Source organism: Canis lupus, chromosome 1 (genome assembly GCF_003254725.2).
Source record: "Canis lupus dingo isolate Sandy chromosome 1, ASM325472v2, whole genome shotgun sequence".
Classification (NCBI taxonomy): domain Eukaryota; kingdom Metazoa; phylum Chordata; class Mammalia; order Carnivora; family Canidae; genus Canis; species Canis lupus.
In genome coordinates this window covers 102,251,302-102,273,309 of record NC_064243.1, presented here as the reverse complement: position 1 = coordinate 102,273,309, position 22,008 = coordinate 102,251,302, and the positions used below count along the sequence as shown (strand labels likewise).

The 22,008-nt window shown below is 55.3% G+C and overlaps 2 protein-coding genes across 5 annotated transcripts; one reads left to right on the top strand and one right to left on the bottom strand.

The window, feature by feature from the left end:
• The first annotated feature begins 528 nt into the window (after positions 1 to 528).
• Positions 529 to 15,200, top strand: EPN1 (epsin 1). Of its 4 annotated transcripts, none has more exons than XM_025423814.3 (11): positions 529 to 670; positions 3,198 to 3,515; positions 7,720 to 7,969; positions 8,943 to 9,067; positions 9,496 to 9,570; positions 10,127 to 10,210; positions 11,735 to 12,020; positions 12,675 to 12,785; positions 13,008 to 13,091; positions 14,234 to 14,491; positions 14,591 to 15,200. In XM_025423814.3, exons 2-11 carry the CDS (start codon positions 3,288 to 3,290, stop codon positions 14,797 to 14,799), a joined length of 1,710 nt encoding a protein of 569 aa, XP_025279599.1. In that variant the 5' UTR covers positions 529 to 670; positions 3,198 to 3,287; the 3' UTR covers positions 14,800 to 15,200. The 4 variants fall into 4 exon arrangements, with proteins under 4 accessions (XP_025279599.1, XP_025279603.1, XP_025279600.1 ...); XM_025423815.3 differs by having other exon boundaries at positions 533 to 670; positions 3,182 to 3,515; XM_025423817.3 differs by lacking the exon at positions 529 to 670 and adding an exon at positions 1,031 to 1,172.
• Positions 15,201 to 15,942: 742 nt separating this feature from the next.
• Positions 15,943 to 21,020, bottom strand: RFPL4A (ret finger protein like 4A). Its single transcript, XM_025423812.2, has 3 exons — positions 20,937 to 21,020; positions 19,429 to 19,723; positions 15,943 to 18,074 (listed from the first exon to the last, which is right to left on the bottom strand). Exons 2-3 carry the CDS (start codon positions 19,712 to 19,714, stop codon positions 17,491 to 17,493), a joined length of 870 nt encoding a protein of 289 aa, XP_025279597.1. The 5' UTR covers positions 19,715 to 19,723; positions 20,937 to 21,020; the 3' UTR covers positions 15,943 to 17,490.
• Positions 21,021 to 22,008: the final 988 nt, after the last annotated feature.

Here is a 22,008-nt window from a genome sequence, read left to right as displayed (position 1 = left end):
AGTCTCTGACCTCTCCCCTCGCGCCCTTGGCGCGCCCTCGGGGCACACCCTGCCAGCGTGGCCGCTTGCTCCAGCCGAAGGGGGGGGGGCGTGGCGGCAGGCTAGTTCGCGCGGTGGAGAGGCGGTGTTGGCGACGCCAGTTCCCCAAAGCGCCGCAAGGTGCAGAGGGCGGCGTGGCCGCGTGAGCTGGCGACTACACAGTCCCTTCCCCGCCTCCTTCGGCCGCGCTGGCCGGCCCTCATCCTTCTAATAAGGCCTGCTCTCCGAGGTTGACCCCTGGGTTTTGCTGGGGCGCCTGCGCGCCGGAAGTGACGCTGAGCGGGGGGGTAGGGCCGCGGAAGTGGCGGCTGCGTAGGCTCCTTGCGGGCTAGTACGCCGGGTGCTGCGCAGAGGGAGGAGCGCGTCGCCACTTCCGCTTCCGGTCCGTCGCCTCCGGTTGCTTCCCGTCCGCTCAGCGGCTCCCCTCCCCCGCCCGGCTCTCTGCGCCCCTCCCGGGCGCCGGGGCGGCGGGGCCGTCGGCGTGCGGCCCACTCCGTGCTTCCGTCCGTGCACCTGAGTGCGCCTGTGCGTCCGCCGCCCGCGGCCAGGCGCGCGCCCCGCGACACCGAGGCCGAGCGGGGGCAGGGGGTTGCCCGCCATGACCCCCCGGAGCCCGGCGTGAGGGGCCGAGGTGAGCGCGGTCCAGGGGCGCAGCGGGCTGAGGGCGCTCGGGCGTCCGTCGCGTGTGGCCCATTGGCTCAGCCCCGCGGCCTTTGTGTGTGTGCGGCCAGCCGGCCTCGGGTGTCCGCCGGCCTGCGCCCTGGCCTCGGTTGCTGCGGGCGTCGCTGTCCGCTGGGATCCGCGCGCGGCGCTCGGGGTGACGGCCGGGCTTCGTGTCTGCAGTTCCCGGGTCTCGGGGCTTACCTGTCGCCTGTTTCCCATTCATTGCCGTCCTCGCGCTCCTCCTTGCAGCCCCGGGCCCCCCTGTGCCCTCCCGCGGGTTCTCGGGAGCCGAGCTCCGCGAGCAGGCCCCATCCGTGCTCGCCGGTCTGTGGTATATCTGGGGTGACACCCAGGCCCCCTCGCCCGCCAGGTCGGGGCTGTGGGTGTGCACGGACGTGGCCCTGCGGTCCGCCGCCTGGAGCTCTGGATTCCATGATTGCTCACAGATCCCGACCCGCGCTCTGTGTTCTGTGAGTCCTTTGAACGCCCCTCGCAGGATTTGCCCTCGCATTTGTCCTCCGTCTGATCTGATAACCTTTCTTTGAATCCGTTTATTTTGGAAAACTTGGTCCCATCCTAAGCAGTACCTGAAATCTTAGCTGTGTGATGCCCTGACGTTTTTTCTAACGCACTTTCCTACAATTGCACTTAGAATGGAGCATCTTCCATTACCACACTTTTGGAAATGCTCTTTGCTTTTGGTAGTGACTGGCAGGCAGCGTTATTGAGGTCCCACTATGTGTGGGACAGGGAGCTAAGCACTGTATGTACCCATCGTATGTAATCACCAGGCCTGCCAGGTAGGAATTCTTTGCTGTGTGTCAGAGTCGTGCAGACTGGCTCCTGTTGGTAGCTCACAGCCAGAGTTTGGGTCCAAGCTTTGTGTGTTCTGTACCATGTTTTTCTCCTGTAAATTTGCAGTGCCAGGTTGCTATCCTTTCGTTCTGGGTCTCTGTGTTTGCTCTGTGTCGTCTGCCACGTGTCTGTCTCCTTTGGCTTCAGCTTGCTGTGTCTCCTCCGTCCAGGTTTCTTGACGCCTCTTTCTCCACTTGTTTGTCTTGTTCCTGTTCCTCTGCATCCTCTGTGTTGGTCCCCTCAGCTCTTCACCTCAGTGTTTCCGGCTGGCCTGCTCGGCCCCCTGACTGTGTGTGTCTTTGTGTGTGTCTCAATGCCTGAGTTCAGAGCTGGGGCTGGCTGCCTGTCCCAGGATGTAGGCGGGTTGTGGGAGGCTCGTCGGCATAGATGTGGACTGTGGTTGTCAGAGTCCACTCTGGAGCCAGGGAAAGGCGGCTCTTGCTGTGCCTCAGTTCCCTACCCTGTGAGATGCTGTGAATCATGGAGTTGGGAGGATTAGTTGAGTCACTGTGCATAAAGCACGGGGCAGAATGCCTGGCCCAGAGTAGGGTCATGTCACTGCTTGCTGTCACGGTCACTGTCTGCCTGCTTCCCAGCCTTCTCTTTCTTCCGTTGCCTTCGTTCCAGCACCAGTTAGTTTAAAAGTGTAAGTTTTGGTGTCCAAGCAGCCAGAGGTTGAGTCTGCTGCTGTGCTGGGTGTGACCTTGGCTGAGTTGTTAAGCCTCCATGAACCCTTGTCTTCTCGTCAGTTAGAATGAGGCTGGTGGCATTGGATGAGATAATGGTCATCTTTTGGTCCAGGAGTGCCTGGCATGCTGCAGGGACCTAGGCAGCAGCCATGCTCATCCTTATCTCTCCTCCCTGAACCTCCAGCTTTCCCACCCTTGGGACGCCTCGTACCCCTGGCATTCCCCGCCTCTCGCCTCTTTGTTCCTTTCTGGTCTCCTCTCCATGTGTCCTTGTGTCTGCCTCAGGGTCTGTCCTGTCCACTCCTGCTCTGGAGGTTTTCCCTGCCCTCCCTCCTTCCAGCTCTTCTGAGTCAGCTGCTCTGTTTGGAAAAGTCACATCCATGTAGACGTGGTGTCTGTCCCCCTGGAGTTCAAGGGTCGACTGTAGCTACAGAGTTGGACTAGTATAAAGTCACGAGGGTGGCACAGTCTGCCTCTGGAGCCCCTGGGCAACAATGACCATGGTGTTTGGGTGTGAAATTTGGGAATCTTACGCGGAGCTCTTGGGGTGAGTGGGAGTGACCTGGGCAGTGAGGGAGAGGAAGAGCAGGGTGTTCATCTCGTGTTCACAGCATACTTCCTATCCACTGGGTTACGGGATAAAACCCCACTTGTTAGAGCGGAAAATGGAAATGCCAGAGTTCCTGGCCCACCCAAGGCAGGTGGCCGGGATGTGCCTAGCTGAGGTGTCCCAACCTGTGATCCTCTGTGGTACATTCTGCCTCGCTGAGCAGCGCCCCCAAGCAGGAAGGAGCTGGGCATGTTTGAGGAACTGAAAGGTAGACTGCCTAAGTCAGGGGTTAACAGAAGCCAGAAGCTTCTAGGCCCTAGGGGCAGCGGGGAGCCCCAGGAGGGTGTGCACCAGCCAGCCCCAGGTCCCACTTGTGTTTCCAAAGGGTCTTTCCTCCTCAGATGCGGTGACCCAGCAGCCCCTGCCGCTGTCTGCTTCTTCGAGCTTCCTCCTCTCACTACACCCCAAGGGGCTCGCCACCACCTGCCACCATGTCGACCTCGTCCCTGCGGCGCCAGATGAAAAACATAGTCCACAACTACTCGGAGGCCGAGATCAAGGTCCGAGAAGCCACAAGCAACGACCCCTGGGGCCCATCCAGCTCCCTAATGTCTGAGATCGCGGACCTCACTTACAACGTCGTTGCTTTCTCTGAGATCATGAGCATGATCTGGAAGCGGCTCAATGACCATGGCAAGAACTGGCGGCACGTCTACAAGGTCAGTGCCCGGGCTGCAGCGGGCTTCACGTGCACACGTCTTCATGGGCAGGTGCGGGGCTCTGCTGGGAGTGCCATCAGGTCCAGCCTTCCCAGTTTGCAGGAGAAGCTGGAGTACTAGGTCTTCACGTGAAATCTCTCTCCTTTTGTTCCTCTTCTCATTTAACAAGGGCAACAAACACAAGGGTTTAAGATTTTGAGGCCTGTGACTTAAATTCACTTTGAAAACAGCGCATTCACAAGATTCATCCACATAGAGGGTCGAAGCAGGTGCATGGTGTTCGTCCTTCTGTGCACACACAGCCCTGGTCCCTCTTGGGGCAGCTGGTGTCCTCAGCTTGTGTGTGGTCTTCCAGGATGACCCGTGTGTGCGCGTCCCCAGGCACCAGGGAATTTGGGGGCCGTGGTACCATCCTGTATCAGAACACAGAAGTGCACATGAAAACCGGTGGATTTGATCACATCTAAGCTGTACCCCAGTTCTAAAAAAAAAAAAAAAGATGAGTTTAAATATTACAGATGGTTTCACATCAGAATATAGCAGATTTGCTACCTTTTTTCCTTTCTCTCTCCTGTCACCTGCTAGTTACCCAATGACGAATTTTTAAGTGGTCTGTGATGTATTGCTTCTGTGAACAGGACTGCCATGGATATCCTTGTATGTTTGTCATTCTCTAGAAGTGGAAGTTCTGGGTCGAGGGGCGCATGCCTGTGTCATTTTGGTAAATGTAGGTAGAGTGCCCCTCAGAGAGTCTGTTGACTGGTCCCCAGTGACACGTGCATGTGTCCTCTTTCAGTGAACAGACAAGACCATGGGTGGTGGTCAAAGGGAACATGTCTTTGGGCAATGCTCAGTGAGATGGTTTCCTGTCTTCTATCCTGGGGCCTGGTGTCCTCCCCTTGGGTTGGGAATTGGCATTGGGCATGGGCTGGGGCAGGTGCCCAGGTCCCACTCCTGGCTGTGTGGCTCAGAGCGGCCTGTGGACCTCCTTCCATGTGAGGGTCTGGCTGCTGGGGGTGGAGCTGGTGTGAGGTGCAGCAGTGTCAGGGAGTCCTCTTGCTGCCGACGCCTTTGAATGTTGGTTGAGGGCCTACTCTTTATGGCCACGGACCAGGCAGATGAAGCCCCAGACCCATGGACTCCAGCAGGGGCCTGTGTTGTCCACGCTCTGTCCTGTTCCTGAGACCTGAAAATGCTCTGGCTCATTTGTATGCCCATCTCAACAAACCTGGGGTGGGTCCTCATTTCCACAGAGTCTGTGCTGCCTCAATTATTTGGCTCTTTGTTGTGAAGGACTGGGTGGTGTTTGTGTAGCTGAGAATCAGGGAAAAGGTGGGGAGTCTGGATGAGCCTTCGTGTGGAGGTAAAGGGAGGGGACAGGACTGGGAGGGCCTCTTGAAACCTTGAGAGCAGCTTGGTGGGGCTCATGGACCGTGTGGTAGGGAGATGAGCCCTATGGGGCTCTGCTCTGCTGGAGACATGCTGCTGTGGGCACAGAACCCCCGTGAAGTACATTTTTTGGTCCCTCTTAGGAGGGGACACTGAGGCACAAGGAGGGCAGGGGGTGGGAGAGGAGCCCCATTCTCCTAGCTCAGTTGTGTCACCTCCTGCTTCAAGGACTTAGCGGTCTCAAGTTTTTTTTGTTTTTTTGTTTTTAAGATTTTATTTACTTATGAGAGAGAGAGAGAGAGAGAGAGAGAGAGAGAGAGGGAGAGAGGGGCAGAGACACAGGCAGAGGGAGAAGCAGGCTCCATGCAGGGACCCTGATGCGGGACTCAATCCCGGGTCTCCAGGATCACGCCCTGGGCCAAAGGTGGTGCTGAACCGCTGAGCCATCGGGGATGCCCCAAGTTTTGTTTCTTAAACCGAGGTCAACACGCTATGGCCTGTGGGCCAAAGCTGGCCTACCACCTGTGTTCGTAGGTAAAGTTCTGTCGGTGCGGACAGGCCTGTGCGTCTGCGGCTGTGTCCTCTGTCACATGGAGCTGAGGGGTCAGCACAGGGGCCGTGTGGCCTGAAAAGCTGGGCTATTGATCACCTGGGCCTTTTAGAAGAAGGTTGCGGTCCCTGTTTTAGACTGACTCCCATATGCCAATGTTGTTCCACCTCTGAGCAAGTGGTTTTGAAAATTAACAGAGGCTGTTGGGTTGTCCCGCTGCTTGCTTTTGAGAAAATGTTCACTTTTGCTGTTGCGGCACCCATCTTGAGCATACAGCCTGATCTGCTCTCTTGCGTGCACACACCTGTGTAGCCAGCACCCAGATGGAGACAGAGGGTGTCCCTGGCTCCCCCAGGCTTGCTCAGCACACCCCTCCCCCAGAAGCATCCTACCCTGCCTTCTGTCTGCCAAGCTCGTTCTAGAACTTTCCATGGGCTCATGCACATGGTTCTTTGTGTCTGCTTAGGTTGGTCCCTGCCACATCTGGGAGGTTTCTTTACATTATCTTGCTGCGTGTGCTGCTCGCATCACATGAGCACACTGCCTCATACATGTGCATTTGACTCTTGGTGGGTGTTTGGGTTATTTCCGGGTTCACTGTCTATTTAACTGTACTTCGAAAGTTTCCAGAGCCCTGGAAACGAGTTCTTATAATTTTTTGGGTGGGAGTCCCATCCTGGACTGAGGCAAGGTTTATCTGGGATCTGTTGGTCTCACATAGTTTAACTGTTGGTCTGACCTGCTGGGAGACTGGTGTGTGATGTGTGCTATGTGCTGCCCTTCTAGTCCGAGCACAGCTGGCCCAGGACTGGTGGAGCCTGCCTGCCTTCTAGCCCAGGTGTGACTGGCAGCATGATTGCTTCTTTCCTTTCCACTGTAATGCATAAACACCCCAAGGGCTGGTTAAAGACTAATCTGTGATTACAGGCACACACCTTCAGGAAGCCTGCCAGATCCAGGCCTGGCTCCCGTGGGTGGCAGGGAGTTAGTGCTGACCCACAGCAGGGCTCCCTGGCAGGTCCTGCAACTGCTGAGCCAGCTCAGCTGAATCAGCCAGGTCCTCCCTTTGTGTCACCTTGTTCTGGGGCGCACACTGAGGTGCACCCTTGTCTGCGGCCTTGTGGATTTTTTCTCACGTGTGTCTCTGTGCGTGTGTTTAAGATTTTATTTATTCATGTGAGAAAGAAAAAGAAAGAGTGCGGGTATGCGTGCGCACAAGCTTGAGAGACAGAGGCAGAGGGAGAATCAGGCTCTCCACTGAGCAGGGAGCCCGATCCTGGACTCAATCCTTGGACTCTAGGATTTGACCTGAGCTGAAGGGAAATGCTTAACTGACTGAGCCACTCAGGCACCCTCTCATTTGATTTCAACTTGTTGAAAAGAGACTTTGTTCTCCTGTCCTAAAACACAAAAGCTATCACAAGGTGCTCCTGCGTCCCTGTCCTCTTGTTCCTCCTGTTCCCAGGACACACATGTCCCCTACAGAGAGCCAGGATCTCAACCACCCCTGCAGGCTCGGCACCTCCCTCCAGACTCCCAATTCGGGTAAGGGAGTTGCCTCCCTGTCATCCTCAGAGTGGGAAAGTCTTAAATTGGAGGTGGTGACACTTCCCAGGTGTACAGGACGGTAGGGGAAGCAGCTCCATTCCTGTGTCTTGGGTGCCTTGAGTGTTGTTTAACAGGCATGTCTCTTTGGCTGTCTTACTTTGGGTTTTCCTTTTAGAGAAATAGAGCGGGGTCTGCACCCCTCAGGGAAGCCCAGGTGGGGCTGCAGTGACCACACCTGTTATTTCCCTACTTATGTCTTTTTATCGAGACACATGTAGATGCCATGCCGTATGAGTCACCCTCATAAAGCGCGCAGTGCCGTGGCATCGAGCACGTTCCCAGGGTGGGCAGCTGTCCCCGCCGCCCTGGTTTAGTGTATTTCTGTCATCCTGAACACAAACCCCTTCCCATTAAGAGTCACCCAGCCCCTGGCAGCCATGAACCTCCTTCCTCCGTGGATGTGCCTGAGGATGTCTCACGTGAGCACAATCGTGGGCCGTGTGTGCTCTGGCATCTGGTTACTTACACTCAGCATGTCTTCAGGGTCTGCAGGTGGCAGCACACAGCTGTGCTTCGTCCTTTCTTATGCCCAGGTAGTGCCTGCTGTGCTGATGGGCCACGTCTGTTTCTCCACCTGCTGATATTATGTGGGTTGGTTATGTGGGACTGGGATCCTGGCTGCCTCGTGAGTGACTGGTGTGCCCCCCTGCCCCGAAGGCCATGACCCTGATGGAGTACCTCATCAAGACCGGCTCGGAGCGTGTGTCTCAGCAGTGCAAGGAGAACATGTATGCTGTGCAAACGCTGAAGGACTTCCAGTATGTGGACCGTGATGGCAAGGACCAGGGTGTGAACGTGCGTGAGAAGGCCAAACAGCTGGTAGCCCTGCTGCGTGATGAGGACCGGCTGCGAGAGGAGCGTGCCCATGCGCTCAAGACCAAAGAGAAGCTGGCACAGACTGCCACTGGTGAGGCCTGCTGCCCCCAGGAGGTCCAGCCCAGCCTCCTCCACCCCGGCTTTCTCAAATACCCTGGTGGCCAAGGGTCTGGGCTGCCTCCTTGCCAGGTGCCTTGTGTCCAGGTGCTGAGCCCTCTTGCTCCCCTCCTTCCGAGCCAGGTGGGCTAGAGTTCAGCTTTAGGCTATCCCCTCACAGGAGGGTCCTTCCCTGTCCCTTCCCCCACACTGTGGGACTCGAGAGCTGAGAAGTGTTCTGTTCACCCCCAAATGTTGACCAAGAGCCACTTGAGGGCCCAGGTATGTCCCTGCCCTCCACCCAGGCCCTGGAGCTGCCATATGGTGCTCCCTTGGTCCTGCTGGGGGGCTGCCCAAGGTCAGAGATTAGTGACAGCTCTCTGAGGAGGGCCAGCTGGGAGGAGAAGGTGGGCATGTCCCCCAAGCTTAGCTGGTTCTTTACCTGTTAGGCCCTGTGCCCCATTCATCCCTCCTTGCAAGTGGTCACCTCCTTCTCATTCTCTGTCCCTCCTTCCCTTTCCTCCTGCCAGTCACCTCTTGTGTCAGTCACACCCAGGATGGGGTTGGGGGCTGAGGATGCTGGTACCGTCCTTCCCCTAATGCCAGCTGGTCCCTGCCACACAGTTCTCCACTAGCTCTGAAAATGCAGGCCCTGGACATGCTGGGAGCTTTGTGGGACCAGGGATGAAGGACCTGTGTCCCCATGGGCTCTGTACCAGGCCCCAGGCATACAGTGTGGGAACTCCGGTCATGGGCTCTGAGGCTCCCAAGCTTCCTCCCTCACCTGGTGGACTTGTGGTTTTGGGCCAGCAGGGCTGTCCTTCCTTGACCCCCGTCCCTCATCTCCCGGGGGTGCTGGACAAACCTGGCTCACCAACCTGCCCCCACTCCCAGTGGAAGCCCAATGTTGGGGCTACAGGGTCCCCTTCTTTTTTTCCACCTGTGTCAGTTGCTTTTTGCCACTGCAGCCTCCTCAGCAGCGGTGGGCTCCGGGCCCCCACCCGAGGCAGAACAGGCGTGGCCACAGAGTAGCGGGGAGGAGGAGCTGCAGCTCCAGCTAGCCCTGGCCATGAGCAAGGAGGAGGCTGACCAGGTACTGGCCTGGGTGGGTGTGACGGGCGCGGCAGGGCGTTTTGACTTTGGTTCTGCCATCCCATCTCCATCCCTCACCCCTCAGCTCCTAAGGGCCTGTGCTCTGTCTCCCCCTCCCCCACCTCTCTTGCTTGTCGACTGTCCCTCCCTCCCTGCTTCATTCTGTCTCTCCCTCCCCTTGCCCCCCTCCCCTTGCCTTCCTCTCTCCTCGTCCTGGGCATTCTTGTCCCTTCTCTCAGGGATGCCTGTCCCTCACAGCTCTTGTCCCATGCTTGTCTCTCTGTGTGTGACTATGTCTGCGGCTCTGTCCATCCCTGGCTCTCCTCTGTTGTTCTGTGTGTGTGTCTGTCTTTTCTCTTCTCCTTCCCCCTCCCTCTCTCTCCCCATCTTGTGTCCCGCCCCGGCCCCTTCATACTCTCTCTCCCCCAGCCCCCGTCCTGCGGCCCCGAGGACGACGTCCAGCTCCAGCTGGCCCTTAGTTTGAGCCGAGAGGAGCACGACAAGGTCAGAGCAGCCTCCCTACCCTTCCCAGGGCTCCCCTCAGACCTTCCTCAGGTCCCTGCCTCCTTGCCCCTCCCTGCTGCCCCCTCCAGCCCTGTCCCTAGTGTGCACAAATTTGCCTCAGCATTTCCAGCTATGGGACCTGTGTCACATGGGTCCTCAGTTGGGTCCTCAGGTGGGTGCAGTCCCAGTACGGGAAGCAGGTGCCTTTTAGCTGCTCTCGGTGGCAAGGGAGCCCTTTCCTCGCCCTCCGCCACGGTCCAAGGCTTGGTCCTCTCCAACCAGCAGCAGTCAGGCATCTGGTGGGAGGGCCCATCTTCCCCTGGGCCACACGCTTCCCAGGCCTGTCAGAGCAGTGCCAAGCCAGGCCCACCTCCCGCACACCATCCCTACATCCCCGTTCCCCCAGACCACACGTTCTTCCCCATCCCCTTCTTCTCACACATTGTCCACATCCCATTTTAATTTTGTCACTTTTGTCTGTGGGGGAGAGGGTTCTTGGGCCCCAGTTGCTCGCATTCTTAGCCGCCTTCGCTGCCTGCTTTCATGACCCAAACAGGAAGAGCGGATCCGCCGCGGGGATGACCTGAGGCTGCAGATGGCTATAGAGGAGAGCAGGAGGGAGACCGGTGGCCAGGAGGAGGTGAGCATGGGCAGGGGCCTGGGACAGGGTGTCAGGGTGGCAGCGGCAGCAAGTAACCATCTTCTTGTGGACACGTGTGGAGACTGGAAGATGCTTGTGTCGGAGACCTTTGCCTGTATCTGCTACGGGAGATGTTGCTACTGCTGGTCAGTTCTTGTGGCTTAGTAGAGTGAAAACCCCCACCTGGTTGCGCAGGAAGGGGACGGCATAGAGTTCATCCACACTCACATTGTTCTGGACCCCGAGGGTTGGTGGGTGAGGGAGACCTGTCTGGTCCCCAGCCTTTGGGCCTCTAGGCCCCCCAGTGGAGACAAATGAGGTTTGGTGCTGTTTCAGTTTTGTGCTGCTTCACCCCTTCTCTTGGCTCTGAGAGTGGACGGGGTTTGCTCCACATGTCAGGGCCAAGGTCACCCGTGTAGCTGGGGCATCCAAGTTGGCCTCCTCTGTGGTCTCACCAGGCGTTGTGGGTGTCCTGAGCGCCTCCACAGTGAAGGAGTGCAGACGCCCTCCTGATCGGCAGGGGGGTGGGGGGCAGCGAGGTTGGGCTGGCTGGCTGGTTAGCCACGGGGGTGCCCTTGATAGAAAAGCTTGGGCACCTGGGTGGCTCAGAGGTTGAGCATCTGCCTTTGGCTCAGGTCGTGATCCCGGGATCCTGGGATCGAGTTCCACATTGGGCTTTTGCATGGAGCCTGCTTCTCCCTCTGCCTATCTCTCTCTCTCTCTCTCTCTCTCTCTCTCTCTCTCTATTTCTCATGGATAAATAAAATAAAATAGAATAAAATAAAATAAAATAAAAACAGGAAAAGAAAGAAAAGCTTGCTCAGGCCAGCCTTGGCCAGAGGGTCTCACTGATGCCTGACAATTCAGTGTCCTGGAGGAAGGTGGCACCAGGGTTGCAGGGCTTTGGTCCCAGCACCCTGCCACTTTTGTCCTGTGGGGACAAGAGGTGTGGCACTTCTGTATCCAGAGATGCTGAATGCTCTGGTTAGCTGGGTTCATCCCCGGATGTGGGGAGATTGTATGCACAAGGGTGTATGTGTGCATACGGGTAGCCATGGACATCTGGAGTATGTGGTGATGCGGGATGAGTGCTCAGCCTTGGGCCAAGACTATTCAGGGTGGACTCGGGGTGGGAGACCCAGGCAGACCTCCCAGAGGGTGAGTGAGGGGTAGCTTTGGACCTTGGCCTCTGTCCTTGCTGCGGCTGGGGACTGGGAGTGGATGGAGGGTTTTGGGGCAGGGCCAGGTGGCACTCTTGGCATTTGGTGGTGGCTGGGCTGGTGGTAGGGGAGGCAGACAGAGCTGGGGCATAGCGGGAATGGGAGGTGGGGAGGCTGACTCCTCCTGTCTCGTGGCCCTTGGCCGTCCCTCCTTGGCTGTGGGGCTTCCCCCATCACACCCCATCACACTCCAACTCACTCTCCCCTCTCTTCTTCTGTAGCGTCTGTCATCTAGGTTCTCTTCCCAGTCCCCTGGCTACACTGCTCATGCTATATATGCTCTTTGTCCTTTTGTCTCTTGCAGTCATCCCTCATGGATCTTGCTGATGTTTTCACGGCCCCGGCTCCACCACCAGCCTCAGACCCCTGGGGCGGCCCAGCGCCCATGAGTGCCCCCACCTCAGACCCTTGGGGTGGGGCCCCTGTCCCTCCAGCTGCTGATCCCTGGGGTGGTCCGGCCCCTACACCAGCCTCTGGGGACCCTTGGAGGCCTGCTGCCCCTGCGGGGCCCTCAGTTGACCCTTGGGGTGGGACCCAGGCCCCTGCTGCTGGAGAGGGGCCCACGCCTGACCCATGGGGGAGCTCTGATGGTGAGTGCTGATTGTCCTCCTGCTTCAGCCCCCACATCCAGTGTGCAGTCTGGGATATACCCTGGGGACAGGAACAGATAGTCAAGTGGATGACAGGCAGCTGTGGGGGTCAGATAAGACAGCCCAGAGGAGAGTGAGTGAGGGAACCTTGAAGGACAATGGGAAGGGTATCGGGCTGTTGGGGTGTGGAGAGGCTGCTAGGGTGGAGTCAGGGTGGGGTGGCTGCAGAGCCTGGGCATAGGCAGGCTGGGAAGGGGTCACATACCCTGTGGGGACTTCAGGGAGCTGTGGGGGCTTGAGGTGTGGAGTTGGGCACATCTAGGTGAGGCACACACCCAAGGCTGCTTTCCCAGCTGGGGAGCTTCTTAGGGGGCTTCCTAGAGGCACCAAGGCCGAGGAGGGCTTTGCCAGGAACGGATACATGGGCAGAGGCCCAGCAGTGTGTGAACCATGGTTAGATTATGGGGACAGGGCTGGCTGGGGCTGGGCCCGAAGCCCCTGGGTTATCTAGCTGCATCCTACAACATTGGTGAGCAGGGTGGGGCTTTGGGGAGGTGATGGACCTAGAAGGGAGAGGCTGGAGGAGATGGGCACAGATTCTAGGTAACAGTGCCTCCAGCCACCAGCCTCTCACATGCCTCCTTCCTCACCCAGGTGGGGCCCCAGCTGGCGGACCCCCTGCCTCTGATCCCTGGGCTCCAGCCCCGGCCTTCTCGGACCCCTGGGGAGGGTCACCTGCCAAGCCCAGCACCAATGGCACCACAGGTAGGTACTGGGTGGGCTCTGGGGTCAAGCAGACAGGGTCTGAGTGTGTGTGGTGTGGGAGGTGTACAGGTGAATGTGGGATGTGTCTGGTCTCCTCAGTGCTGGGAGGCAGCAGGAGGCCGGACCCCTCAATGAGCTGAGCCGACATCCTGGGTGCTGGGGGGCAGGGGGAGCGGGAGGCTGATCTCTTTGATGAGCTGAGCTGGTATCCCGCCCATATAGCAGTGGGGTTTGATGCTGAGCCAGATGAGTTCTCTGACTTTGACCGACTGCGCACAGCCCTACCGACCTCTGGGAGCAGCACAGGTGAGCCCCACCCCACCCACCATCCCCACCCTGGCCCCACCCAGCCTGTGGGCTCCTCAGCAGGTGGTCCTGCAGTCCCTGTGGACTGCTTCTGAGTGAGGGGTTAAGCAAGGTGGATGTAGCTCTCAGATGAGACCTAGCACCCGGGCAATTTTATTGAGGCTTGGTGTTGTATCTTCAAAAAGAGTTTTAAGTTTGTTTTAAATAACTTTATACTTAGAGAAAACTTGCAAGAATAGTGAAAATAGTATAAAGAGTTCTCTCTGGAATTTCCCCAAATACTGACCTGATTGATTTCTTTCCCTGGAATGTTTCTTTGGGTGTGTCTGAGGGCCTGACCAGCTATACCTGGGTTGACAGCAGTGTGGCAACACAGTGACCACAAGGGGCCTCTGGTCACCGTGTCCCCTTCCTTGCATGCTCACTGCTGCCTCAGGGTAGCACCTTGCCCAGCAGGCGTCCTGTCCATGGGGCACCTTGTCTTTGGGCGTCCTGTCTCCTGCATCTTCTCCAGGCAGAGATAAGACCCGTCCCTGCGAGGTGTTGGGAGGGCACAGGAGCCTGTACCTGGGAGGTGCTGAATGTGTCTTCCTGCAGCAGTGGTATTCCCCTTGCTTCCTTTCTTTGCTCATCTTTGAGTGAGTCAGACCTGTAGGAGCGGGAGGATGCAGGACAGATGGGAGGTGAACCGAGAAGGACAGGCAGGGCCCCCATAGTCCCGACTCCTCCCCCAGGGCCCTTGGTTACTGCACAGTCTGCAGTTGACATTCCTTTGGGCCTTTTCTTGTATCTCTGCACCAGTTTGTGCATTTCCTGATATCACAAAGGATTCCTAAATCTCTCTTTTTAAGCCAAATGTCAAGCTAACAGAAGTCACCGAGGCTGCTAGGATTTTGTTTGCCCACCATGAAGCTTCTGTTGAGGACCAGGGAACCAGTGGGGCTTCTGTGGGACCAGAGGAGCATCCCTTAGGTCATGTTGCCCCTCACTGGCTCTTTCCCAGCAGTCTGTGCCCTGCAGGTTGTCAGCTGGTGTCCTCAGATGCGTGTCCCTCCCTGGGCTCTGCCTCACAGGACCACGGCCTCCCTGTACCAGGTCCCCACTGCTCGTCTTCCCCTGACCCCCTCTCTGGCTCCTTCTAGGGGAGCTGGAGCTGCTCGCTGGAGAGGTGCCCCCCCGCAGTCCTGGGGCATTCGACATGAGTGGGGTCGGGGGCTCTCTGGCTGAGGCTGTGGGGAGCCCCCCACCCACAGTTGCTCCAACCCCCCCACCGCCCACACGGAAGACACCAGAGTCATTCCTGGGGCCTAATGCAGCCCTCGTTGACCTGGACTCGCTGGTGAGCCGGCCAGGCCCCACGCCGCCAGGAGCCAAGGCCTCCAACCCCTTCCTGCCAAGCGGTGAGTGTGGGCCTCCTAGGCCGGTCCTGCCCACTGACCTCCTCCCCAGGCAACCCCTGACCCTGCTCTGCATGTCTCCTCTTCTCTTCTCTCCTGTAGGAGCTCCGACCACTGGCCCCTCCATCACCAACCCCTTTCAGCCCGCGCCCCCTGCGACGCTCACCCTGAACCAGCTCCGGCTCAGCCCTGTGCCTCCGGTCCCTGGAGCACCACCGACATACATCTCTCCCCTTGGCGGGGGCCCCGGCCTGCCCCCTATGATGCCCCCAGGCCCCCCAGCCCCCAACACTAACCCCTTCCTCCTATAATCCAGGAGGGAGGGGGATTTGGCCTGGTCTGGCTTCCCCCATTTCTGCTCCTTGAGAGACCAGTGTTGTGAGTGCATGTGAAGCGGGGGGACCCCCGCCCCCACCCTAGCACCCTCCCCCTCCTGGGGCCCACTCACACTACACCCTCTTCCATGTCCCCCCACCCCACCTCCCTGGAGAGAAACTGGACATGGGGGATGGGGAGGGGTGCTGGCCAGAGGAGGACCCCTTTCCTGTGGCATTAGAAAGGGGAGGGACAGCTGGGGGTCCCCCCATCCATCCCCCTCCCTCCCAACTGGCCCCTCAATCAGTGTTTGAGCCTCCTCGTCCCCGTTCGCACCCCTTGGTGAATCCTTGGTGATAATTTTGGCAACTTCAGGAATAAATGGCAATTCTCACGAGTGTGGCTCCCATCCATCTCTTCCTGCCTCAGTGGTTTGCTCCAGCTCTCCCGCTGAGCTGCTCTGACCTGTCCCCATTGTGGGCACTTGTGGGGGAGGGGCAGGAGGGGGGGTCCCGTGGGTGTGTTGGCAGAGGAGGGCCAGAGAGGGGCTGGCAGGGGTGGGGTGGGGTGGGGTGGGAGGAGGGCCTGGTCTGTGATGGGCCTGTTCCTCCAGACACAGAGGCCCTGCACTGTGCTCCCAGCCCAGGACCCCCACATGCACCCTGCCCTGCTCCCCTCCTCCCTGGGATATTGGTGTGTGTGCTGGTGTGGCCCACTGTGTTAGCCTGTCCTGCCTGTGCGTGTTCCGTCTCCCCTCCTTGTGCCTGTCTCTGCTAGCCTCTGCCAGCCTCTGCCTCACCCTCCCTTGATAACTTGTCTGCCTTCCGTGTGGAATCCTGTCCTTCTGCTTGCCCCCCCCACACTCCCCGTGCCTCCCCACCCTGCACATGGAGCCCACACCCCTTCTGAGCCATCGGTGTGCACAATCCCTGCTGTGCTGGGCTGCGGCAAACTCCGAGGCAGTAAATGCAGGACGCCCTATCAGGGCAAGCCAGCCGGCTGCCTGCTGATTTTTGTAAATAAAGTTTTATTGGAACACAGCCACTCATTTTCTTATTGTCTGTGGCAGCTTACACCTACAAAGGCAGCATCAAGTAGGTGTGACAGACACCACCTGGTCTGTGAGCCAAATATATTTACCATCGGGCTAAGAAAAGTTAGCTCCATGCATCTCCTCGTGCCGGTTTCTGCAGGCCTGTCCTACTCCAGCCCATGGGACAGCCACACACTCCCCATGGGCTCTGTCATCTTTTGCTTCCTGTTATTTCTCTGTTGTCATTTTGCTTTTAGGGCTAGTTCTTTTTCATCACTCATGTATTTTATTTTGTATATTTGTAATTTCAGAGGGCTCCTTTTAAAGATTGCTTCTTAAAATGCACATTTTATGGACGTTTTCAAGCATGCACAATTGTGGACGAGTGTCATGACTTGCTTTCTAGTCTCTTGAATGCCCGCTGAACTTCGTGGTTAGTGCTCCTGGCCAGCCCCCCTCCTCCAGCACCCTGGGAGCTGCCTCTGCCCCTAGGGGATGTACTAGCACCTATTTACCTTGGACTTGCAAGCATTAACCCTCTACTCTCCAAGGGGAATGAAGCACATGGCAGAAGTGTTTCTGGTACCTAGGAATATGTTCACCCTTTGCATTATCACTCCAGGCTTAAACCTAATGAAGCACCAAACTGGCCATTATACAGTGGAATATTAGTTGACAACATAAAACAGAAATGCTAACCATGGCACTGAATTGGAAAGGTCTGGGTCCTGTGCAGATTCCCTCTGCCTGGATGGTGCACCTAGCTTTCCCATCCCCCTCCCCGCCGCCCCCCTCAGTGACACACCCACCAGCCTCTAAAGAACCACTCTGGGTAGACAGCAGCTGGCTCACTGGAAACTCTGGGAGGACACATTTCTTCTATCCTTTGGCCTGCAGGCCACTGCAGGGATGAGAGGCAGGGGCAAATAGATGCATACCTCTTGCTTGACAATGGCACCCCTGTGGTGCCAAGTTCTTCAGAGCCCTGTTGGATAAGGCTGCCCCCAATGGGCCTGCCTTCTTATGTTTCAAGAATGGTGTGTACTTGAAAGTGTGCATTTCAGTTATTGAGTGAAGCTGAATACATATACACACTGTTTACATAGGTTTTGCTTATATATGACCTAGAAAATAAATTTATTGGGTTACATGCAATTATTTTATTTATTATTATTTTTTAAAAATTTTTATTTATTTATGATAGTCACACACACAGAGAGAGAGAGAGAGAGAGAGGCAGAGACACAGGCAGAGGGAGAAGCAGGCTCCATGCACCGGGAGCCTGACATGGGATTCGATCCCAGGTCTCCAGGATCGCGCCCTGGGCCAAAGGCAGGTGCCAAACCGCTGCGCCACCCAGGGATCCCCAATTTTTTTAGTTTATAACCTCCATTACACACTAAGTTAATATTGCAGAAAGTAAAAACATTTGGAGATTGATCTGAAAATCCAGAGCCCATTCATTGGAACAGAAATATGAGAAGTCCCAAAGGAGATTTACTGTGGTGATACTTAATGTTTGATATCTACTTCTCCTTTATCTCATTAGTGTTCACGATTCTCTGACTGTTCCATGTTTGTCTGCTGCCCCTTGTACAGTCCATGTAACAAGCAAGAAAGGTCCCAGCTCCGGCTCTGAGCACACGGGAATTCTCTAGAAGTGTTCTGTATCAGAATCCACTGGAGAGCTAACAATGCCTGGATTCATTACAGGACAGATTCTCAGGAAGCCTTGACCATCCGTGAACGGATTCGCAGGAGCAAAAAACGGGCGCAGCAGCTCCACAGCAGGGATGCCAGTGAAGGTGAAAATATGGGATCCATCACTAATGTGATAAAAGGAAACAGTGCCAAAATTCATGTCCAGGAAGATGCCTAATCGGTGTAAGCGAGGGCTTACTGAGAGAACAGTCACAGGCATGGTGCTGGCTTGGAAGAGATCACCATTCCTCAAGCCCACTGTCCAGAAGCCAAGTTCTGAGGACAGTAGAATTGGCCCTTGTCGCTTAGCAGAGTCTCTGCAAACACCCACATCCCATTCCTTGCTCGTCCCCATGTCCACCTCCCAGTAGTGGCGGCCAGAGGGGAAGCCAGGGGAGCCCAGGACACAGATGGCATAGTCGAATCTCTCAGGCCGGACCCTCCGGTTCTGTTTGGAATACCCACAGCGGACACTCTTCAGGTCCTCAGAAATGATAAGGTGGTGGTTGGCGGTGTCCACATCCAGAGTCACCTCCACTGTGGAAGAAAAACAAGCCAATCAGCAAGCACACAACACTCACTGGATGGCACTTTGCACGTCTGCTGCAAAGGCCCAAAGTTCTCGTCCACCTCCACTTCTTCACCCTGTGCCTCTTCCCTGATCAGAATTTCCCTGGGGAGACTTCCCAGGCCCCTGATGAAGTTGAATGTGTAGAGAGGATGGTTATGATCAGACCTAGTCCCTTAGACCCCTCCCAGGGACATTCACAGGGCAAGGGGACCCCTCCCCTTCACATTCAGTTCTTTATTTGATTAAAGATGCTTCTTCCTTTGGCACAGAATATATATGAAGAGACTATGACTGTTGTTTGTTCTCAAAATTATATTGCAAACTAGCACAGATTCTATGGACATATAGGCACCAGATGAATATGTGAAAGATGGAAGCTATTTTACTTAGTGCAGAACATTAAATATGGAAGTTTTTCACCTCTTTCTTCTTGCCAGTTACCTTCCTCATTTCCTGATGTTAACAGACAAATGCATCCCAGACCTTTGCTTCCTGGGGTTTCAAACACACAGAGAAGTAAGGCTGGGGTTCCTGAGAGGAGCTGGGTGAACTCTGGATGGTCCAGCAGGGGAAGGGACCCTGTGGGCATGAGTGGGGATGTACTGGGGTCTGGTAGCAACATAGATGCAGAGCAGTGTGCAGAGGGGTAGGGGATGTGTGTGCTGCCTACCTCTGCAGCTCACTCTGAGCAGGAGGCTCTCCTAAGGAGACGAGTGGATGGAGCCAACACAGCCTCAGAAATAAACCCTCTGCACCAAAGACCAACTGTTTCACCTGGCACCCTGACACACAATTCTTGGGAAGATGCCCAGACCTTCTGATCATCATAGGGGACTTGTCATGTTTCTGGTACAGGGTTCACCATCCCAAATGTGAGTTGCATGGAGCTAGAAGTACACTTAGAACACAAAGCAGTCCGTGTCCTTCACTGCAATACCCACTCCAGCATGCTTCTCACACCTTCCCACCAAGGGGCCCACCCCTCCTCAGGACCCATCACAGGAGAGCAGGGACCAGAAGGAACACAGACATGGCTCCCTCCAGGGAGCTGGGGAGGTCCCACCTGGCATCCTGGCTAGAGTGTGTGAGATGTGCTGCTGAGCTGGGAGAATTCACCCTAACTCAGAGCTGTGAGGTGTGATTTAGGTGCAGGTTGGGATGGAAGGAAGCTTATTTTCTTTCTTATGTTCTTACCTATACTTCTAGGTAAGAACAACTGTGGCTTACACAGATAAACATCTCAGCCCATGCCCTCGTGTAATGGAGACTTAGGCAAGCTGTGATTTCCAGGGCTCTTTAGGGGGCAGGGGTAGGCTGTACCTTGGAACTTGCGCATCTTTGGGTTCATCTGTAGAGTGGCTCTCAGCTGGGGCTCCAGCTCCTTGATCTTTGAAACCAGCCTCCCAAGATGGGTACCGGGCCTCATGTCCTCCTTCTGAGAGACCACGGAGCAGGAGGGGCACAGTAAACCATGCCCATTGGGCTCCTTCTGCAGTGAATCCATGCAGCGCAGGCAGCAGACATAGCCACATTTCAGGTACATGGGCCTCTCCAGGTAGGTCAGGCACACAAGACATCTACTTCTTTCTTTAAAGTGTTCGGCCATGGCCACGGTCTAGGGAAAGATGTGCATATGGGACCCGCTGAGAGTCAGATGGATAGGAGGCCTTGGGCCATTTTCACCTCGATGTGTGTGGTGATTTGCTGTCACCACTACTGGGTAACGAAGGCACTGCATCAGTACAGACAGATAGGACTTATAGCCCTTGGCTTCTGATATTTAAAATGCTGGTTGGGATGAAGGACATGATCCATCCCCAGGCTGTAAGTGAGGTGCTGAGGTTTGTGCTGTACCTGGGTTGTCCTGTCTGGGGGCCGCCAGCCACATCCCGCTATATATAAGCACCGGAAATGTGCCATGAGTGTGTGGTGCACTCTTGATGGTGGCAAAGACACAGCAAGAAAAGAGAATGTCAACTATCTCATTGAGAACTTCCAGACACTGAATACATGGTGAGAGGATTACCTTTTGCTTGCTAAGATTAATTAGATTTGTTTCCTTGAAGTCTGTTTATGAGGCCACCAGAGAAGGAGTTTATGATCACATAGTGGGTCAGCTTCTATTTGTCCTGGACACACTGGTTAGAGCCAGGAACACTGCCCCCCCCCTCCCTCGCCCCCAGCACTCCCACCTGCACAGGACAGAACCCACGCAGATGATGGGAGGTGGGAGGTCTGTGGCTGGAGCTTCACTGGCTACCTCTGTGTTGGCCAAGTTCTGCTTTGACTCAGAGTATTGGAGACCATTAAACTTCCAGGCTGCTATTGAAAACCAAAGTTCTGCCTGCTGGTCTTGTCAGAGGTCCCCATGCCCCTAGGTGCACACAGTGTGTCTGCATGCAGTTGGTCTCAGATGGTACCTCCTGAATTTATTAATTACTGTATGCTGAGACCTTGCTTTCTGATTGCACTATTGGTAGAAATCTTAGTTTTTTGTGTATTTGAGTGTAGTTGACACACAATGTTACCTTAGTTTCAGATGAGCAACATAGTGACTCCACAAGTCTGCAGGTTATGCTGTGCTCATCCCAAGTGACCTACCATCCGTCACCAGACAACACGCATACAGTGTCACTGACTATATTCCCTGTGCTGTGCATTTCCTCCCCATGATTCACTGCATAACTGGACGCCTTCACCTCCTTTTGCCCACTCCCTACCCCCTCCTCTCTGGCAGCCACCAATTTGTTCTCTTTGTTCAATTTGTATTTGCGGGTCTTTGTAGACTTTTGAGAAATAGAAAGGAAATCCAGTGAGGTTGGACTCACCGCAATCCTGCTCTGGCCCCAGGTCTTCCCTGGCAGGGATAGCAGTTCTGAAGTGAGATCACCCAGGAGCAGCTTTTATTAGGGATGTTCCCGCCCGCCCACCTCACCCACATCCTCCCTAATCCTATATCCCCTCTAATCCAATCAGAGTTGGATTTAATGCTGGATTTTTCTCACACATTAGAGAGGCTACCACAAACAAAGGAGGTAATTGTATCTGGAAAGTGTTATTTTTAAGCTAATGTGAACACATTGCTGTCTAAAATCATTCTAGATTAGATGTCCAATATTCCCTCTCTGGGTGATAAGAATTGGAATCAAGGCTAAAATTTTTTTAAAAATGTGTCATTAGTAATCCTTGTACACAAATTGAGGCTAACTTCAAGTAGCTTTGATCATGACAGTGAAACCATTTTGATCCAGAAAATTGTTGAAGCCTACTCAGAAGTCTCTCCTAAAAATCACCTTACTAAACCACGGTCTCTTCTTCAAAAGTGTTTTCTCCACAAACGTGAGGACCTTTGCTTACAAGTTCAGGAAACAAACCCAAAACTGATCCCTGATAAGTCAGCCGCTGAAGGTCCTTTTTTATGTTAGAGAATCAAAGATTAAAGATGTTTTACAGTGTTAATATCTTCCTTTCATGGCAACCTAGATGGGATATGATACGATGAGACACATCTTTTCAAACGTGCATAACCTGTTTCTCATGGGTTCAGAGGACTCATGGGTAATCTCAGATTAAGGGGCAGTATGAAAAACTGGGGAAGGCGGGGGTAGGGGGGCTTTAGGTTGCACCTAAGTGATTGTGTTCAATATCGTTAATTTCATTGTTTCCACAGCAATCCCTTGCTGGCATTGGCTGGAGATCCTATCACGGCTCATCCCAAGCAGGCGCGCAATGCCCCATCAAGGTTTACCATCCGTGCTTTCCCACCTCCCTAGGTCTAAACTGGTGCCTTGTTACTGCCGTCCCTCCTGGGCCCGAGACTGAGGGTGTCCCATGTAGACAGGAGCAAGGCCTTTATGTCTGCTCTTCATTTTCTCTCTCTTTTTTAAAGATTTTATTTAT